A 15,404-nucleotide genomic window follows, 5' to 3' on the forward strand; every position below is an offset into this window, starting at 1 on the left:
TTTTTGATATGTAGTCTTGCTCTGTGGCCCAGGTTGGAGTGTAAAGCCATGAACTCAGCTCATTGCAACCTCTGCCTCCCAGGTTCAAGCAATTCCTCTGCCTCAGCCTCCCAAGTAGCTGGGATTACAGGTGTGATCCACCATACCCAGATACCTGATATTTCTTAATAACTGTTTTGAAGTAATTTATTTCTTGGAATTCTTTATTATATTAGAGCATTCTGTAATTACTGTTCATATAATTTGTATTTAAGTGTAGTAGAGAACATTGGTAAATCATAATTGCCTTTTTTTTCTTTTTTTTTTTTTTGAGACAGGATCTCACTCTGTTGACCAGGCTGGATGGAGTGCAGTGGTATAATCATGGCTCAGTGCAGCCTCAACCTCCTAGGTTCAAGCAATCCTCCCACCTCAGCCTCCCAAGTAGCTGGGAGTACAGGCATGTGCTAATGCCCAGCTAACTTTTTGTATTTTTTTGTAGAGATGGGGTCTCACTCTGTTGCCCAGGCTGGTTTTGAACACCTGGGCTCAAGCCATCTACCTGCCTCAGTCTCCTAAAGTGCTGGGATTACAGGCATCAGCCACTGTACCTGGCCTATAATTGCCTTTTACCCTACCCAGATGTATTTGAATATTTTCTGTACATATGTTGTACTTGGTCTTTATTCTGAACAGGTACAAACATATTCTGTATAAAACAGCATGGTTATGAATATACTTAACCATAATTTTGGAAAACCTTGTGAATCTATTTATAGCTTTAAATTTTCAATATAAGAATTTCAGGGAGGCCAGGCGCTGTGGCGCACGCCTGTAATCCCAGCACTTTGGGAGGCTGAGGTGAGTGGATCACCTGAGGTCAGGAGTTCAAGACCAGCCTGGCCAATATGGCAAAACCCCATCTCCACTAAAAATGCAAAAATTAGCCAGGAGTGGTGGTGGGCGCCTGTAATCCCAGCTACTCAGGAGGCTGAGGCAGGAGAATCACTTGAACCCAGGAGGCGGAGGTTGCAGTAAACCGAGATCGCACCATTGCACTCCAGCTTGGGCAACAAAAGCGAAACTCCATCTCAAAAAAAAAAAAAAAAAAAAAATTAAGGGAACACTGTCCAATTGGTATTCATTTAGTTTAGAAGAGTTGCCAACACAAACCTATAAATGCAATGTGGAAGCAACTATATGCAGATTTAAATTAATGGGTATGAGTGTGTATGTTAGGACTAATTCTTTGCAAAGAATCTTGGAAAAGAAAACACTATAAAAGCTGCTCTACTTTATAGTCTGGTAGTTAAAAATCCTGTCCTTTCACAGCTGCAGCCTGGGTTCAATTCTTGGTCAGGGTAGTCCCTTTACAAAGGATAAAATTAAGGCCAGGTTCGGTGACTCAAGCCTGTAATCTCAGCTACTCAGGAGGCTGAGGCATAAGAATTGCTTGAACCCAGGAGGCAGAGGTTGCAGTGAGCCAAGATAGTGCCACTGGACTCCAGCCTGGGTGACAGAGTGAGAATGTCTCAAAAAAAATAAAAATAAAAAAAAAAAAGAATAAAATTTAAGGCCAGTTGCATGCAGTGGCTCCTGCCTGTAATCCCAGCACTTTGGGAAACTGAGGTGGGAGGATTAGCGTGAAGCCAGGAGTTCAAGACCAGCCCAGGCAACACAGCGAGCTATCATGGTGCCACTGCACCGCAGCCTGGGTGACAGATGAGACTCCATCTCAACAGCAGCAGCAAAATAATGCGACTTGACACTATGGAGGTAAATTTAAAGCAAATAGCTTTTGGCTGTGCGTGGTGGCTCACACCTGTAATCCTAGCACTTTGGGAGGCTGAGGCAGGAAGATCACTTGAGGTCAGGAGTTCAAAACCAGCCTAGCCAACATGGTGAAACTCTGTCTTGACTAAAAACACAAACAAATCAGCCGGGCATGGTGGTAGGTGCCTGTAATCCCAGCTACTCAGGAGGCTGAGGCAGGAGAATTGCTTTAACCTGGGAGGCGGAGGTTGCAGTGAGCCGAGATCATGCCACTGCACTACAGCTTGGGTGACACAGCAAGATTCCGTATCATAACATAAATAAAATAAAATAAAATAAGTAAAAATAAAGCAAATAGCTTCTGAGGAAAAAACAGAGTTTTCCAGTTTTCCAGTGGCAAAGAACTGACTCTTTTTTCACAACTTTCCCTGCTCAAGGACATTGGGAGGAATCACAGAGAGGAAAGGTGGGGGCCAGGTGAGGTGGCTTGTACTTGTAATCCCAGAACTTTGGGAGGCCAAGGTGGGTGGATCGCTGGAGATCAGGAGTTCAAGACCAGCCTGGCCAACATGGTAAAACCCTGTATCTACTAAAAATATAAAAATTAGGCTGGGCATGGTGGCTCACGCCTGTAATCCCAGCACTTTGGGAGGCCGAGGTGGGCGGATCACGAGTTCAGGAGTTTGAGACCATCCTGGCCAACATAGTGAAACCCAGTTTCTACTAAAAATACAAAAATTAGCTGGGCGTGGTGGCACATGCCTGTAGTCCAGGCTACTGGGGAGGCTGAGGCAGGAGAATCACTTGAACACGGGAGGCGGAGGTTGCAGTGACCCGAGATGACGCCACTACACTCCAGCCTGACGACAGAGCTAGACTCCATCTCAAAAACAAAAACAAAAAATTGGCTGGGTGTCGTGGTGTGCACCTGTAATCCCAGCTACTTGGGAAACTGAGGCTAGAGAATTACATGAGTCTGGGAGGTGGAGGTTGCAGTGAGCTGAGATCGCACCACTGCGTTCCAGCCTGGGGACAGAGCAAGACTCCATCTCAAAAAAAAAAAAAAAAAAAAGAAGAAGAAGAAAAGAAAGAAGGCTGGGCGGAGTGGCTCACGCCTGTAATCCCAGCACTTCAGGAGGCCGAGGCAGGGGGATCACCTGAGGTCAGGAGTTCGAGACCAGCCTGACCAACATGGTGAAACCCTGTCTCTACTAAAAATATAAAAACAATTAGCCAAGTGTGGTAGTGGGCGCCTATAATCCCAGCTACTGGGTAGGCTGAGGCAGGAGAATTGCTTGAACCCAGGAGGTGGAGGTTGCAATGAGCCGAGATCATGCCATTGCACTCCAGCCTGGGCAACAAGAGCAGACGGCTTTTAGAGACATACATTAGAACCCTTTAATAAAGAGCACAAACTTGCCTTTAAAGCAGAAGATCGGGGTAAAAAAGACAATGGGTTACAAACTGGCAACATTATACAGTAAAGAAGGATCTGTATTCTAGCAAGCTTCTTTCTTTTTAAAAAGTTATTATAGGGGCCAGGTACAGTGGCTCGCACCTGTAATCCCAGCACTTTGGGAGGCTGAGGCGGGCGGATCACAAGGTCGGGAGATTGAGACCATCCTGGCTTACACGGTGAAACCCCATCTCTACTAAAAATACAAAAAATTAGCCAGGCGTGGTGGCGGGCACCTGTAGTCCTAGCTATTCGGGAGGCTGAGGCAGGAGAATGGTGTGAACCTGGGAAGCAGAGCTTGCAGTGAGCCGAGATAGCACCACTGCACTCCAGCTGGGCAATACAGCGAGACTCCGTCTCAAAAAAAAAAAAAAGTTATTATAGGTATCTACTGTAAAATTAATTAAAGTATGCTGTTTTAAGGTAGCTATTTTATTTTAAAATCTGTGAATGGGTTTTTTCAGCATATACAAACCATTTTAACTCTCAAAAGGAGAAAAGTTTATGTATAAAAAAAATATGGTGGAAAGTTCATATCCAATTGTAAGTAAACACTACCACTAGGTGGAATTTTCATTCTTTCTTTGTTTACTTAAATTTTCCATAATGAAAACATTGCTTGCAACTGAAGTAAGGGTTACTTAAAAGGAAGAAAGTAAATTAAAAAAAATTTTTTTTTAGAGATGAGGTCTCATTCTATCGCCCAGGCTAGAGTACAGTGGCATGATCCTAGCTTACAATAGCCTGGACTCAAGCAATCTCTCTGTCTCAGCCCACAGAGTAGCTAGGATTATACGCATGAACACCTGGTGGAAGAAAGCAAACTTTTAAAAAACATTAAAAAAAAATTAGCTGGCCATGTGGCAACTGCTTGCTGGTTCAAGCGACTCAGGAGGCTGAGTGGGAGGACGGCTTGAGCCCAGGAGGTCAAGACTGCAGTGAGCTGTGATCACACCACTGCACTCTAGCCTGACTGCAGACAGAGCTAGACTTTCAAAAATAATGCAAATAAATAAATAACAAAAATAAGGAGTGGAAGTCCAGGCTGGGTGGGGAGGCTCATGCCTGTGATCCCAACGCTGGGAGACAATGGGAGGAGGATCGCTTAAGCCCAGGACTTCAAGACCAGCCTAGGCAAAAAAGTGAGACCCTGTTTCTACAAAAGATAAAAAATTTAGCTGGTGTAATGGTGCATTCCTGTGGCCCCAGTTACTCAGGAAGCTGAGGCAGGAGGATCACTTGAGCCCCAAGCTGCAGTGAGTTATATACTCCAGCCTGGGTGACAGTGTGAGATCCCAACTCAAGAAAAAAAAAGCAAGAAAGCAAGCGAGGAAGTAAGGAAGAAAATAAAGAAAGGAAGAGAGAGAGAGAAAGAGAGACAGAGAGAAAGAGAGATGAAGTTTCACCATGTTGGCCAGGCTGGTCTCGAACTCCTGACCCCAAGTGATCCGCCTGCCTCGGCCTCCCAAAGTGCTGGGATTACAGGTGTGAGCCACCACCACGCCCAGCAGAAAGAACCTTTCTTTTCTTTTCTTTTCTTTTTTTTTTTTTGAGACGGAGTCTTGCTCTTGTTGCCCAGGCTGGAGTGCAATGGCATGATCTTGGCTCACTGTAACCTCTGCCTCCCAAGTTCGAGCGATTCTCCTGCCTCAACCTCCCTAGCAGCTGGGATTACAGGCACCTGCCACCACACGCAGCTAATTTTTTTTTTTTTATTTTTAGTAGAAATGGGGTTTCATTATGTTGGCCAGGCTGGTCTCAAATTCCTGACCTCAGGCCATCTACCTGCCTCAGCCTCCCAAAGTGCTGAGATTACAGGCTTGAGCTACCGTGCCCAGCTAGAAAGAAGTTTTCTAAGCATAAGATAACCCTTCAGAGTGAAGCCTCGCCAGCATCTAACTCCGGCAAATGACATTGGAGCAGTGGTTTTCTAGCCTGCCTTCAAATGCAGAATCACAAAACCAAAGACCTGGGATCCTTTAAATCAGACTCTCTGGAGCCCAACTCACAGGTATTCTAGCTGCAGCCAGGGTGGAAAACCTCTGTGATAGCTGATGTACTATTGAGAATCTCTACCTAGATTGGAAAGGTGGATTGTAGGTGTAAAGTGATACCATTGAAAAGTCCTCTATTCGTGTGCTTGCCACTTACAAACTTATGTGGTATCACCTTAAGTAAAATCAGCCTTTAAGAAAGATCAAATAGGCATCTAAGCTGTAGTTGTTAAAAAAGAAAGGAAGGAAGGAAGGAAGGGAGGGAGGGAGGGAGGGAGGGAGGGAGGGAAAGAAAGAAAAGGAAGAAAGGGAAAAAAAATAACCAAGTAGGCATCTGATGCTTCAGTGAGAAGCTGTAGACCTCTTGCTAGCTTCCCATCCCAGATTTGGGGAGACTCTTGCCCTATGTTAACATTAATGTTCCCAGGCTAGAGAGAGCAAAGAATCTCCAGGAAGGTGCATTGGTGTCTGGCCTCCTAAGCACCTCTCTCTATGTATTTGCAATTAAGGGCCCATGGCTCTGGCGGGTGAGGCCTCACTCTGTTGGGATGTTCTTTATGGCCACCAGCAGAGGGAGCCGCACACCCAGCCAATGGCCGCAGCTGCACCCAAGGGCTAGGACGTGGAAAAAGGTGGAAATGCTGAATCACCCGGATGAGCGAGCCCGCTGAGATTGGATCACAGCTCTATCACATGATGATCTGATTACTTATTTCCCACTGGACTGTGAGCTCGGACCATATCTAATTTATCTTCTGTCTCCTGAGTCTTGCACAGCATCCGGCATACAGTAGCCCTTGGCAAATATTAACTGTGGTTGCTATTTCGGGCATCTGACAAATGAATATTCACCAGACCTGGCCAGATGTTAGCATTCGCTAGGATTGTCAAGAGGCTGAGATGTTCTTCCTCCCTCCCGAGATCGCTCACAAGGTATTTTCTGCATCCTAGACCAATGAGACAATTTTTTCCCAGAACACCCTTCCATCATAGAGACCCCTACAAATTAGATCATGAGAAATTCATCCCCCATCGGCATCCTCCCCATCTTTTCCCCAATCCACAAAACATCTGTCTCCCTGCAGGCAGGGCCTCAGGCCCCTCGCCAGTCCCAACCTGGAGTGGACCCACAAGTCCCTCAGCCCAGACGGCTGGGTTAGAGACTCACATGCCGGCTGGCACTAGTGGCTGGAACTTCCACTGCTCCTCTTCACAGTCCAGGAAAAGCCGGTTCATGATCTTGTTCTTCTCTTCCGGGGGGATGAAGTTCTCGATGATTAGGTACCTGAGAGCAGGAATGAAGGAGTGATGGGAAACTGGGTGAGCGAGAGACCACACGGTACCTGTGAGGGGTTTAAGGATTAGAAGCAACAAGCCAAGAGGCAGAGGGGGACAGGCGCGGTGGCTCACGACTGTAATCCAAGCACTTTGGGAGGCCGAGGCGGGCGGATCACGAGGTCAGGAGATCGAGACCACCCTGGCTAACATGGTGAAACACCATCTCTGTCTCTACTAAAAATACAAAAAAAAAAATTAGCCGGGCGTGGTGGTGGGCGCCTGTAGTCCCAAGCTACTCGGGAGGCTGAGGCAGGAGAATGGAGTGAACCCAGGAGGCGGAGCTTGCGGTGAGCTGAGATCGCACCACTGCACTCCAGCCTGGGTGACAGAGTGAGACTTCATCTCAAAAAACTAAGTTAATTAATTAATTAATTAATTTATTTAAAAAAAAGAGGCAGAGGCAATGTGGAGGTGGGAAAATCAAGAAGCGGAAAGGATCCCTACAGAAATACTGCAGCTTGAAAAATCACTGCTTCTAATAGGTACACAAAAATAGAAAAATGAATAAACACTATTATTTGATAGCATAATAGGGTGACTATAGTCAATAATTTAATTGTATATATATGTGTATATATGTATGTATATATGTGTGTACATATATGTGTGTGTATATATATGTGTGTGTGTGTATATATGTATTTTTTTTTTGAGACAGTTTTGCACTTGTTGCCCAGGGTGGAGTGCAATGGCGTGATCTCAGCTCACTGCAACCTCCACCTCTGAGGTTCAAGTAATTCTCCTGCCTCAGCCTCCCAAGTAGCTGGGATTACAGGCACACGCCACCATACCCAGCTAATTTTTGCATTTTTAGTAGAGATGGGGTTTCACCACATTGACCAGGCTGGTCTCAAACTCCTGACCTCAGGGGATCCCCCTGCCTTGGCCTCCTAAAGTGCTGGGATTACAGGTATGAGCCACCACCTGAGCCAATTGTATATTTTAAAATAACTTAAAGAGTGTAACTGGATTGTTTGTAACTTGAAGGATAAATGTTTGAGGCGATGGATACCCCATTCTCCATGATGTGCTTAGTTCACATTGCACGCCTGTATCCAAACATCTCATGTGGCCAGGTGCAGTGGCTCGCGCTTGTAATCCCAGCCCTTTGGGAGGCCGAGGTGGGCGGATCACCTGAGGTCAGGAGTTTGAGACCATTCCAGGGTGGATGACACAGCAATATTCCATCTTCAAAAACAAAAAATCTAATGTATCCCACAAATATTAATATATACACCTACTATATACACATGCTATATACATATACTACATACATTTTTAAAATAATTTTAAAAGATTTAAAATAATTTTTTTTTGAGACAGAGTCTTGTTCTGTCGCCCAAGCTAGAGTGCAGTGGCTCCATCTCAGCTTACCGCAAGCTCTGCCTCCCAGGATCACACCATTCTCCTGCCTCAGCCTCCCAAGTAGCTGGGACTACAGGCGCCTGCCACCACACCTGGCTAATTTTTTATATTTTTAGTAGAGGCGGGGTTTCTCTGTGTTAGCCAGGATGGTCTCGATCTCCTGACCTCGTGATCCGCCCGCCTCAGCCTCCCAAACCAAACCAAAGTGCTGGGATTACAGGTGTGAGCCACCTTTTTTTTTTTTTTTGAGACGTTGTCTCGCTCTGTCGCCCAGACTGGAGTGCAGTGGCGTGATCTCGGCTCACTGCCACCTCCACCTCCCAAGTTCAAGCAATTCTGCCTCTGCCTCCCGAGTAGCTGGAATTACAGGTGCGCACCACCGTGCCCAGCTAATTTTTGTATTTTTAATAGAGACTAGGTTTCACCATGTTGGTCAGGCTGGTCTCAAACTCCTGACCTCAGGTGACCCACCCGCCTCGGCCTCCCAAAGTGCTGGGATTACAGGCGTGAGCCACTGCGCCTGGCTCTAAAAATAATTTTTAAAAAATTTAAAATCCCTGCTTCTTATGCAAAGATGGTAGCCTCAGGGCCTTCAGAGTTAATTTTGGCCAGCACGTAGTGTCCATTTTGAGGGGTTCATAAAATACAGGCAGAGGAGGTAGAAGAAACTCCAGCACGTGAGCCCATCCCTCAGCCCTCAGACGCATTTTATTCCTAAGGGACTCATGGGAGAGGAGACAGTCAGGATGCGGCCTTTGGGAAGGAGAGGCCCGAGTAATGATGGCTGGCTGTGGGACCCGGGAGGAAAAGAGCTGCGGGCCCTACTTGAGCTTGAGTTCGCGGGTCTGCTCGTTCTGCGCCTCCTCCAGGTCCTGCCGCACGCGGATGTACTCATCATGCTGGTCCTGGATCTCCGCCTTCACCGCCTGCAGCTTGGCGTAGAGCTGGATGGGGACAGGTGCCACTCAGAGGCTGCTTGGTGTGGCAACGAGGCCCCAGTCACTCAGCCTGGGCCGCAGGGCTGCAGGCTCAGAGTCTACCGACTCAACCCAGGATGAGGCTGGGGGTCCTTTTCTTTACTCCCTGCTGTGCCCAACTCACCACGAATTGGGCTGGGCTATTTAAAGGGGTGCCCGGTCCTCCTACACTGAGGCCTGTGGCCATTGCCTGCTCTTTCTCAGCTGCTATCAGCATCGTGGAGTGTTCAAACGGGAGGGGACCCCAGGGACCTTTTGGTCCAATACCCTCCTTTCACAGATGCGGAAGCCAGGCACAGACTTGCTCAAGGTCACACAACCAGCAAATAGAAGAGCCGGAACTGGGACCCAGGGCTCATTTGGAGATCAAGGGCTCATTTGGAGACCGGGCTCAGGGAGCAGGAAGCCTGGAAGAGTTTGGAAGGTGACTCCTCCCACTCCAGTCTCTTCAGGGGCTCTCAAAAGTGGGGTGTGGAGGCAGCATGGCCATCCTGCTGCTCTCCAAAGCCGCTGAGGGCTGGGTCCATGGTAACTGCCTCAGTGGCAGTGCCTCTGTCGGGCCTGCCCCGGGGCAGCCACATCAGCCACCCAAAGGGTCTCCAGGTTTCTCCCAGAATCCAAGCTGGAGCTTTGCTGCTTCCTGCCCTAGACCCTCCTCACATGTACATGTCTTTCCCTTGCCACGGGCTTTGCAGGGTCCTGGTGAGCGGCTATTCTCATCCCTTGACATGTCCTTGAGAGCCTGATGCTCCCTGCCTGAGCTTCCCGGGGTTCCAGTCTCCTCCTCAGCCTCTCTGTATTCCCCCGGCCCTGCTCCAGGCCCAGCTATCCCAACTGTGACTCACTGGTGACAATGAATGGGGAAATCACCCAGGACCATAAGGATGGTAACCCTGGATACTGCAAGTGACAGAGTTTGCAGCCTGTCACAGCCCACCCTGGCCCAGGAGAAAAGGCTCTACTCCACCCCCAGCCCCCGCCTCCTGCCTCCCCCTGCTATTCACTCCCAAGGCCCAAGCCATGTCACTCAAGGGTTCAGCAGTTCCAGCCAAATGGGGAGGAGTCCCTGAAGCAGACACCCTTGGGCGGAGACTGCTGGGCCTCCAGCACACCTTGACCGGTCCTACTGCAGCGTCTCACCTTCTTGAGTTTCTTGGTTTTGACCTCCACCTCCTGCTGCAGGGACGTGTAGGTGCCCCGGAGCTCCATGGTCTCCTCATCCCGGAGCATCATCTCCTGCTGCATCTCCCGCTCACGACGTTTCTAGGCCAAGGACGGGCAGTGTGGCTCAAAGGAGCAGAGCATACCCAGGAGGGCCAAGAACGCTCAGGGGACTGGCTCACTCTCCCTGTGTCAGGACCTGGCTTCACCATGGCCCATGGCCCATGGCCCACATCCACTGCTCCCACTCAATCCTGCAGAGCCCCTGGGAACCCTCTTCTCAGTTCCCAGGGCCATGCCTTTGCCAGGCTCTGCCCCATGAGGATGGAGACTCCAGCCCTAAGAGCTGGCCTACTCCAGGGGTGTTAGTGACATAGATGGAGGCATATCACACTGTCTTCCAAGCTGCCTCACCCTCTCCCCAAGTCGTGTAACGGTTTATTGGTAAGACCAACAAATTGTGGTTCTTGATGATTTAGGGAAACAGTCACAGTTGGCAAAGAACTCGCACCACCTTGTGGAAAGCCCAGGAATTAGCACCAGGTGGCTTGTGGAGGCTGACGTCATGGAGAGCTATCACGTCCTCTCACCCACCAGCTAGCAGTGCCCCTGCCAGAGGGAAGACCCTGGGCTAGTAGACCTGTGGGACCCAGGGTGGCATGTCTGAGATTCTCAGCACTGTAATTCCAGAGATCCAGAGTCCACCATGGTTTACTGCCCTACACCTCCCAGATATGAGCTGCAGGCCATGCTCTCCAAGGGGACCTGGCACCTGGCGGCCCTACCTGCTCGGCAATCTCCTGCCTCTTCAGTTCCAACATCTTCTGCTGCTCATTGGTGTGATCCATGATGTTCCTGCCCCCGATGAGGAGCTTGCTCTCCATGGCCTGGGGACACAGAGGGGTTGGGAGGTGGGCTTTGCAAAGGGTCCACAACATTGCCAGCTGGAGAGATTTTGCTTCCCTGCTCTGTGGTCCTTCTGGGAGTGGACACAAGATGTGTCCCAGATGGGGCCTTGCGGCTTTCAGGGAGAATGGAGTTTTCCCCTCCAGTGTCTCAGGTCCCAGTGCAAGGCTCTCATTGTCAGCAGGACCACTAGGGAGGCAGAGAGGGTGCCCCTCGGGGATCTAGGGCACCTGATCTGTTTGCTTTGGATACACAGGAAAGGTTCGTTCACCAGGGCTAGGAGGAGGATGGGGGTGGCAACCTAATCCTGGCAACCAGGACTCAGCTGGTGTTGAGGATTGGGAAAGATAAGATACAGTCACCACGCAGCCCAGCCCTTAGCTAACTGGCTTCCAACTCAGGAAGACAGCTCTCAACACAGGCAGCAGGAAAGGGTCTAAATCTTCAGCTGATGTGGAAAGCAGAAGAAAAGCCAAAGAGAGCAGACTGCACAGCAAGAAGGAACAGCACGGGCCCAGCACAGCAGGAGCTTTGGAGAAGGCCAGGAAGACTTGGTTCTGCCCACTTACCTCAAGGCTTTGGGCAAATTATTCCCTTCAGGGCTGTCATCTACAATACTGGAACACTGCCTATGTTCCAGGATGGCTGGCAAACATTTGCTGAGCACTAAGTATCTGTTAGATACTGAGTTAAGCCTTTAACACCATGGTTTCCATCCTCCCCTAAGAGGGGCTATTCCCCTCCCCATTTAACAAATGAAGACATTGAGAATGACCAGCCTAAGGCCATGCAGCTATTGAGTAGCAAAGAGGAGAGATCTGAACCCCACAACCCCAGCCTCACTCTGCGAAAGCCCCTAGTCAGTGCTTTGGAATCTGAAGCTGAAATAATGTCAGATTTGTGTAAACTGTGACTACATAAAATGTATTTTCAAGAGAGTGCTGTCGGCAGCCTCTCGAAACCTATTCTGGTTTGGGGGGTGCCTGATTTGAAATTTTAGAAAATGAAAATAAAATAAGAAGAAAGTGCTCTCCCAGGGTACCCAGTTGTCCTCTGACTTCATCACGGGCCTCCTGGAAGGTTGAAATCACCTTGAACCAGTGGAAAAAGCTGGCTGCTTTTCCACTGGAATTTTTTTTTCCCCAGTGGAAACAGCTGACCTGCCTGAGGGATCTCAAAGCAGGGGGTGCTGTCAGACTTGGGGAGCAGACCACCTGTAAGAGCCACATCACTGGGAACACAGCCGGACAAAGGTTAACAGTGGCTTTCGGGAGGTCAGGGACTGGGCTGTGTGAGGCTTTGTCATTCAAAGATGCTGAGTGAAGTTGGGGCAGCCAGAGAGGCACGAGCCTCACTCCAGCCCCACATAGCCTCAGAGGCTCAAGGCAGGCCTTGAGCCCTAGAGGCTGTCCATGCTGCCACACTGCAGCTGCCTGTGCTCCTGGTTAATGATCTCCCCACTTACCCCATCGCCTCGTCACAGACCTAAACCCATCCTAGGCCCTCATTCGCACTCCAGGTCAGCATTTGCAGGACCGTAAGAGGGAAGAATCCCTTACACTGCACCCTCAGCGACTCACCGGCCTCGCCTCATCCCTGCCCTGCCTTTCATCCACTGCATCTGGCCAGTGAGTTAAGGCCATCAAACCAGATCCTCAGTGTGGCTCCCACCACCCCCTCTTTTTCATTCTTACTGATAGCTGCTAACTTCATTGCAGCCCCCACAACTCTCCTAGACCACTGTTGTGGTCTCCCCGCTGCTTCGGTGTCCCCTTCCTCCCCTCCGCCACATGACACCCAGGCAGATCCACTAAAAACACAACTCTGGGCTGGGGACGGTGGCTCACGCCGGTAATTCTAGCACTTTGGGAAGCTGAGGGGGGGTGGATCACTTGAGGTCAGGAGTTCAAGACCAGCCTGGCCCAAATGGTGAAACCCCAGCTCTGCTAAAAATACAAAAATTAGCTGGGTGTGGTGGTGCGCACCTGTATTCCCAGCTACTCAGCAGCTACTCAGGAGGCTGAGGTAGAAGAATCACTTGAATTCGGAAGACAGAGGCTGCAGTGAGCCGAGATTGCACCACTATACTCCAGCCTGGGCGACAGAGTGAGACTTCATCACAATAAAAAAAAAAACGCACAACTGTGAATGGTTGCTGCACGGCTTCAAACTACTGAATGGACCTCCATTCCTTGCAGGATGAAATCCAAGGCTGGCTGCAGTGACAGGCCCCGGGAGCTGGCCTGGCCTCCCGGGTTCCTCTCACCACTCATGCTCCGAGTGTGCTCTGCTCCCCAGCCTCACCAAAAGAATTCCAGCTCCCTGAGGGCCCAGCACGGTGGCTCACACCTGTAATCCCAGCACTTTGGGAGGCCAAGGTGGGCAGATCACCTGAGGTCGGGAGTTCGAGACCAGCCTGACCAACATGGAGAACCCTCATCTCTACAAAAATACAAAATTAGCTGGGCGTGGTAGCACATGCCTGTAATCCAAGCTACTTGGGAGGCTGAGGCAGGAGAATGGCTTGAACCCGGGAGGCGGAGGTTGCAGTGAGCCGAGATCACGTCATTGTGCTCCAACCTGGGCAACAAGAGCAAAACTCCGTCTCAAAAAAGAAAACAAGAATTCCAGCTCCCTCAATGTGCAGTGGCATTTCACAAGCTCCTGGGTTCCTCCTCCCACTCCACATCTCACTCAAAAACTGCTACTTATTCTGCAAGGCACACTTTGACCATTGGGAAATTTTCCCTGATCCCCTCGAAATTGCTCTTTCGAGCCCCCTCAGTAACCAGGCCATATTCCTACTATTTCTCATAATAGAATCATTATTCGTTTATCTGCTGTCTCCCCTGTGAGCTCCGTCAGGGCAGCAGTCATATCTTACTCATATCTCAGAGCTCAGTGCTTGGCAGATAACAAGTGCTAAAATACGTATTAGATGAACCAAACAGAATCCTTGGGGGTTGTCCCAGAGCGGGTTCTGGGTCCCTTCCTTGGGCTCTCTCTCTTTTTTTTTTTTTTTTTTTTTTTTTTGACAGAGTCTCGCTCTGTCGCCCAGGCTGGAGTGCATTGGTGCGGTCTCACCTCACTGCAACCTTCACCTCCCAGGTTCAAGCGATTCTCCTGCCTTAGCCTCCCACATAGCTGAGACTACAGGCGTGTGCCACCACGCCCAGCTAATTTTTGTATTTTTAGTAGAGACGGGGTTTTGCCATGTTGGCCAGGCTGGTCTCGAACTCCTGACCTCAAGTGATCCGCCCGCCTCGGCCTCCAAAAGCGCTGGGATTACAGGCGTGAGCCACTGCACCCGGCCACCCTGGGCTCTCTTTATCCCAGTTTCTCCTCCTCCCATTCATCAATCCACACTCACTGTCACGGGGCCCGATCATCTGGGGAACCTGGCAGGAAGGGTGGGGTGGGCGTGAGAGAAAAGAGAAGCAGCACATGGAGGAGGTCCCTACTGTTGTGGACCACGGATACCTGATCCCGTGACGCTGGGTCGCAGGTCTTCAGGAGCCTGCTGTCTGGCCTGGGCTCCGAATCTGGGATACACGTGTCCATTTCAACCCTAAGACCTTTCACTTCCCCAGCATTTTATGTGACTCTAGCATTCTCTATTCTTTGACACCTAATCAAAAGACACTTGTTCTCAAATTTCGCTGCATGTTAGAATCACCTGGGGAGCTTTTTTAAAATTCCAGAGCCAGGTGTGGTGGCTCATGCCTGTGGTCCCAGTTGTTTGGAGGCTGAGGCTGGAGGATTGCTTGAGCCAGGGGTTCAAGATCAGCTTGGGCAACATAGCAATGCCCTATCTCAAAAATAAATAAGCAAATCAAACAAGAAATTCAGACCTAGTGAATCAAGATCCATATTGTACTGAGATTCCCAGGTAATTTGGATGCACATGAATGTCTGAAAAGGACTGCTGTAAGGGGCATGCATACTATTAGCACTATCATTTTTCCAGTGAAAGCCCACAGAGGTGATGTAACCCATCCAAGTTCACATCATGGCCCCCTCAGTAACCAGGCCATATTCCTACCATTTCTCATAATAGAATTATTATTCATTTACATGCTATCTTGCCTGTAAGCTCCCTCAGGACAGCAATCATATCTTACTCATATCTCAGGGTCCCTGGATTTAGCACAGTGCTTGGCAGATAACTATCTGTGAGCTTTCACTGGAAAATATGATAGTTATATGCCTCTCATTAAATTTAAATGGAGATTCAGCTGAGCAGGATGGCTTATGCCTGTAATTGCAGCACATTAGGAGGCTGAAGTGGGCGGATCCCTTGAGTCCAGGAGTTCAAGACCAGCCCAAGCAACATGGCAAAACCCGTCTCTATAAAAAATATAAAAATGGGGCCAGGCGCGGTGGCTCAAGCCTGTAATACCAGCACTTTGGGAGGCTGAGATGGGCGGATCACAAGGTCAGGAGATCGAGACCATC

The 15,404-nt window shown here is 49.3% G+C and overlaps 1 protein-coding gene across 1 annotated transcript in view; it reads right to left on the reverse strand.

Moving 5' to 3' along the window:
* The window catches only part of KIF3C (kinesin family member 3C), a 56,295-nt gene that overhangs the window by 18,212 nt on the left and 22,679 nt on the right, over positions 1-15,404 (reverse strand). Inside the window, exons 2-5 of the mRNA XM_017876862.1 lie at positions 10,829-10,930; positions 10,023-10,145; positions 8,731-8,849; positions 6,371-6,487 (exon numbers count right to left, since the gene is read on the reverse strand). Coding sequence (XP_017732351.1) covers positions 6,371-6,487; positions 8,731-8,849; positions 10,023-10,145; positions 10,829-10,930 — 461 coding nt within the window. The remainder of the gene's footprint in view (positions 1-6,370; positions 6,488-8,730; positions 8,850-10,022; positions 10,146-10,828; positions 10,931-15,404) is intronic.

This window comes from Rhinopithecus bieti, unplaced genomic scaffold (genome assembly GCF_001698545.2).
Source record: "Rhinopithecus bieti isolate Rb0 unplaced genomic scaffold, ASM169854v2 scaffold_7681, whole genome shotgun sequence".
In the NCBI taxonomy this organism is placed as follows: Eukaryota; Metazoa; Chordata; class Mammalia; order Primates; family Cercopithecidae; genus Rhinopithecus; species Rhinopithecus bieti.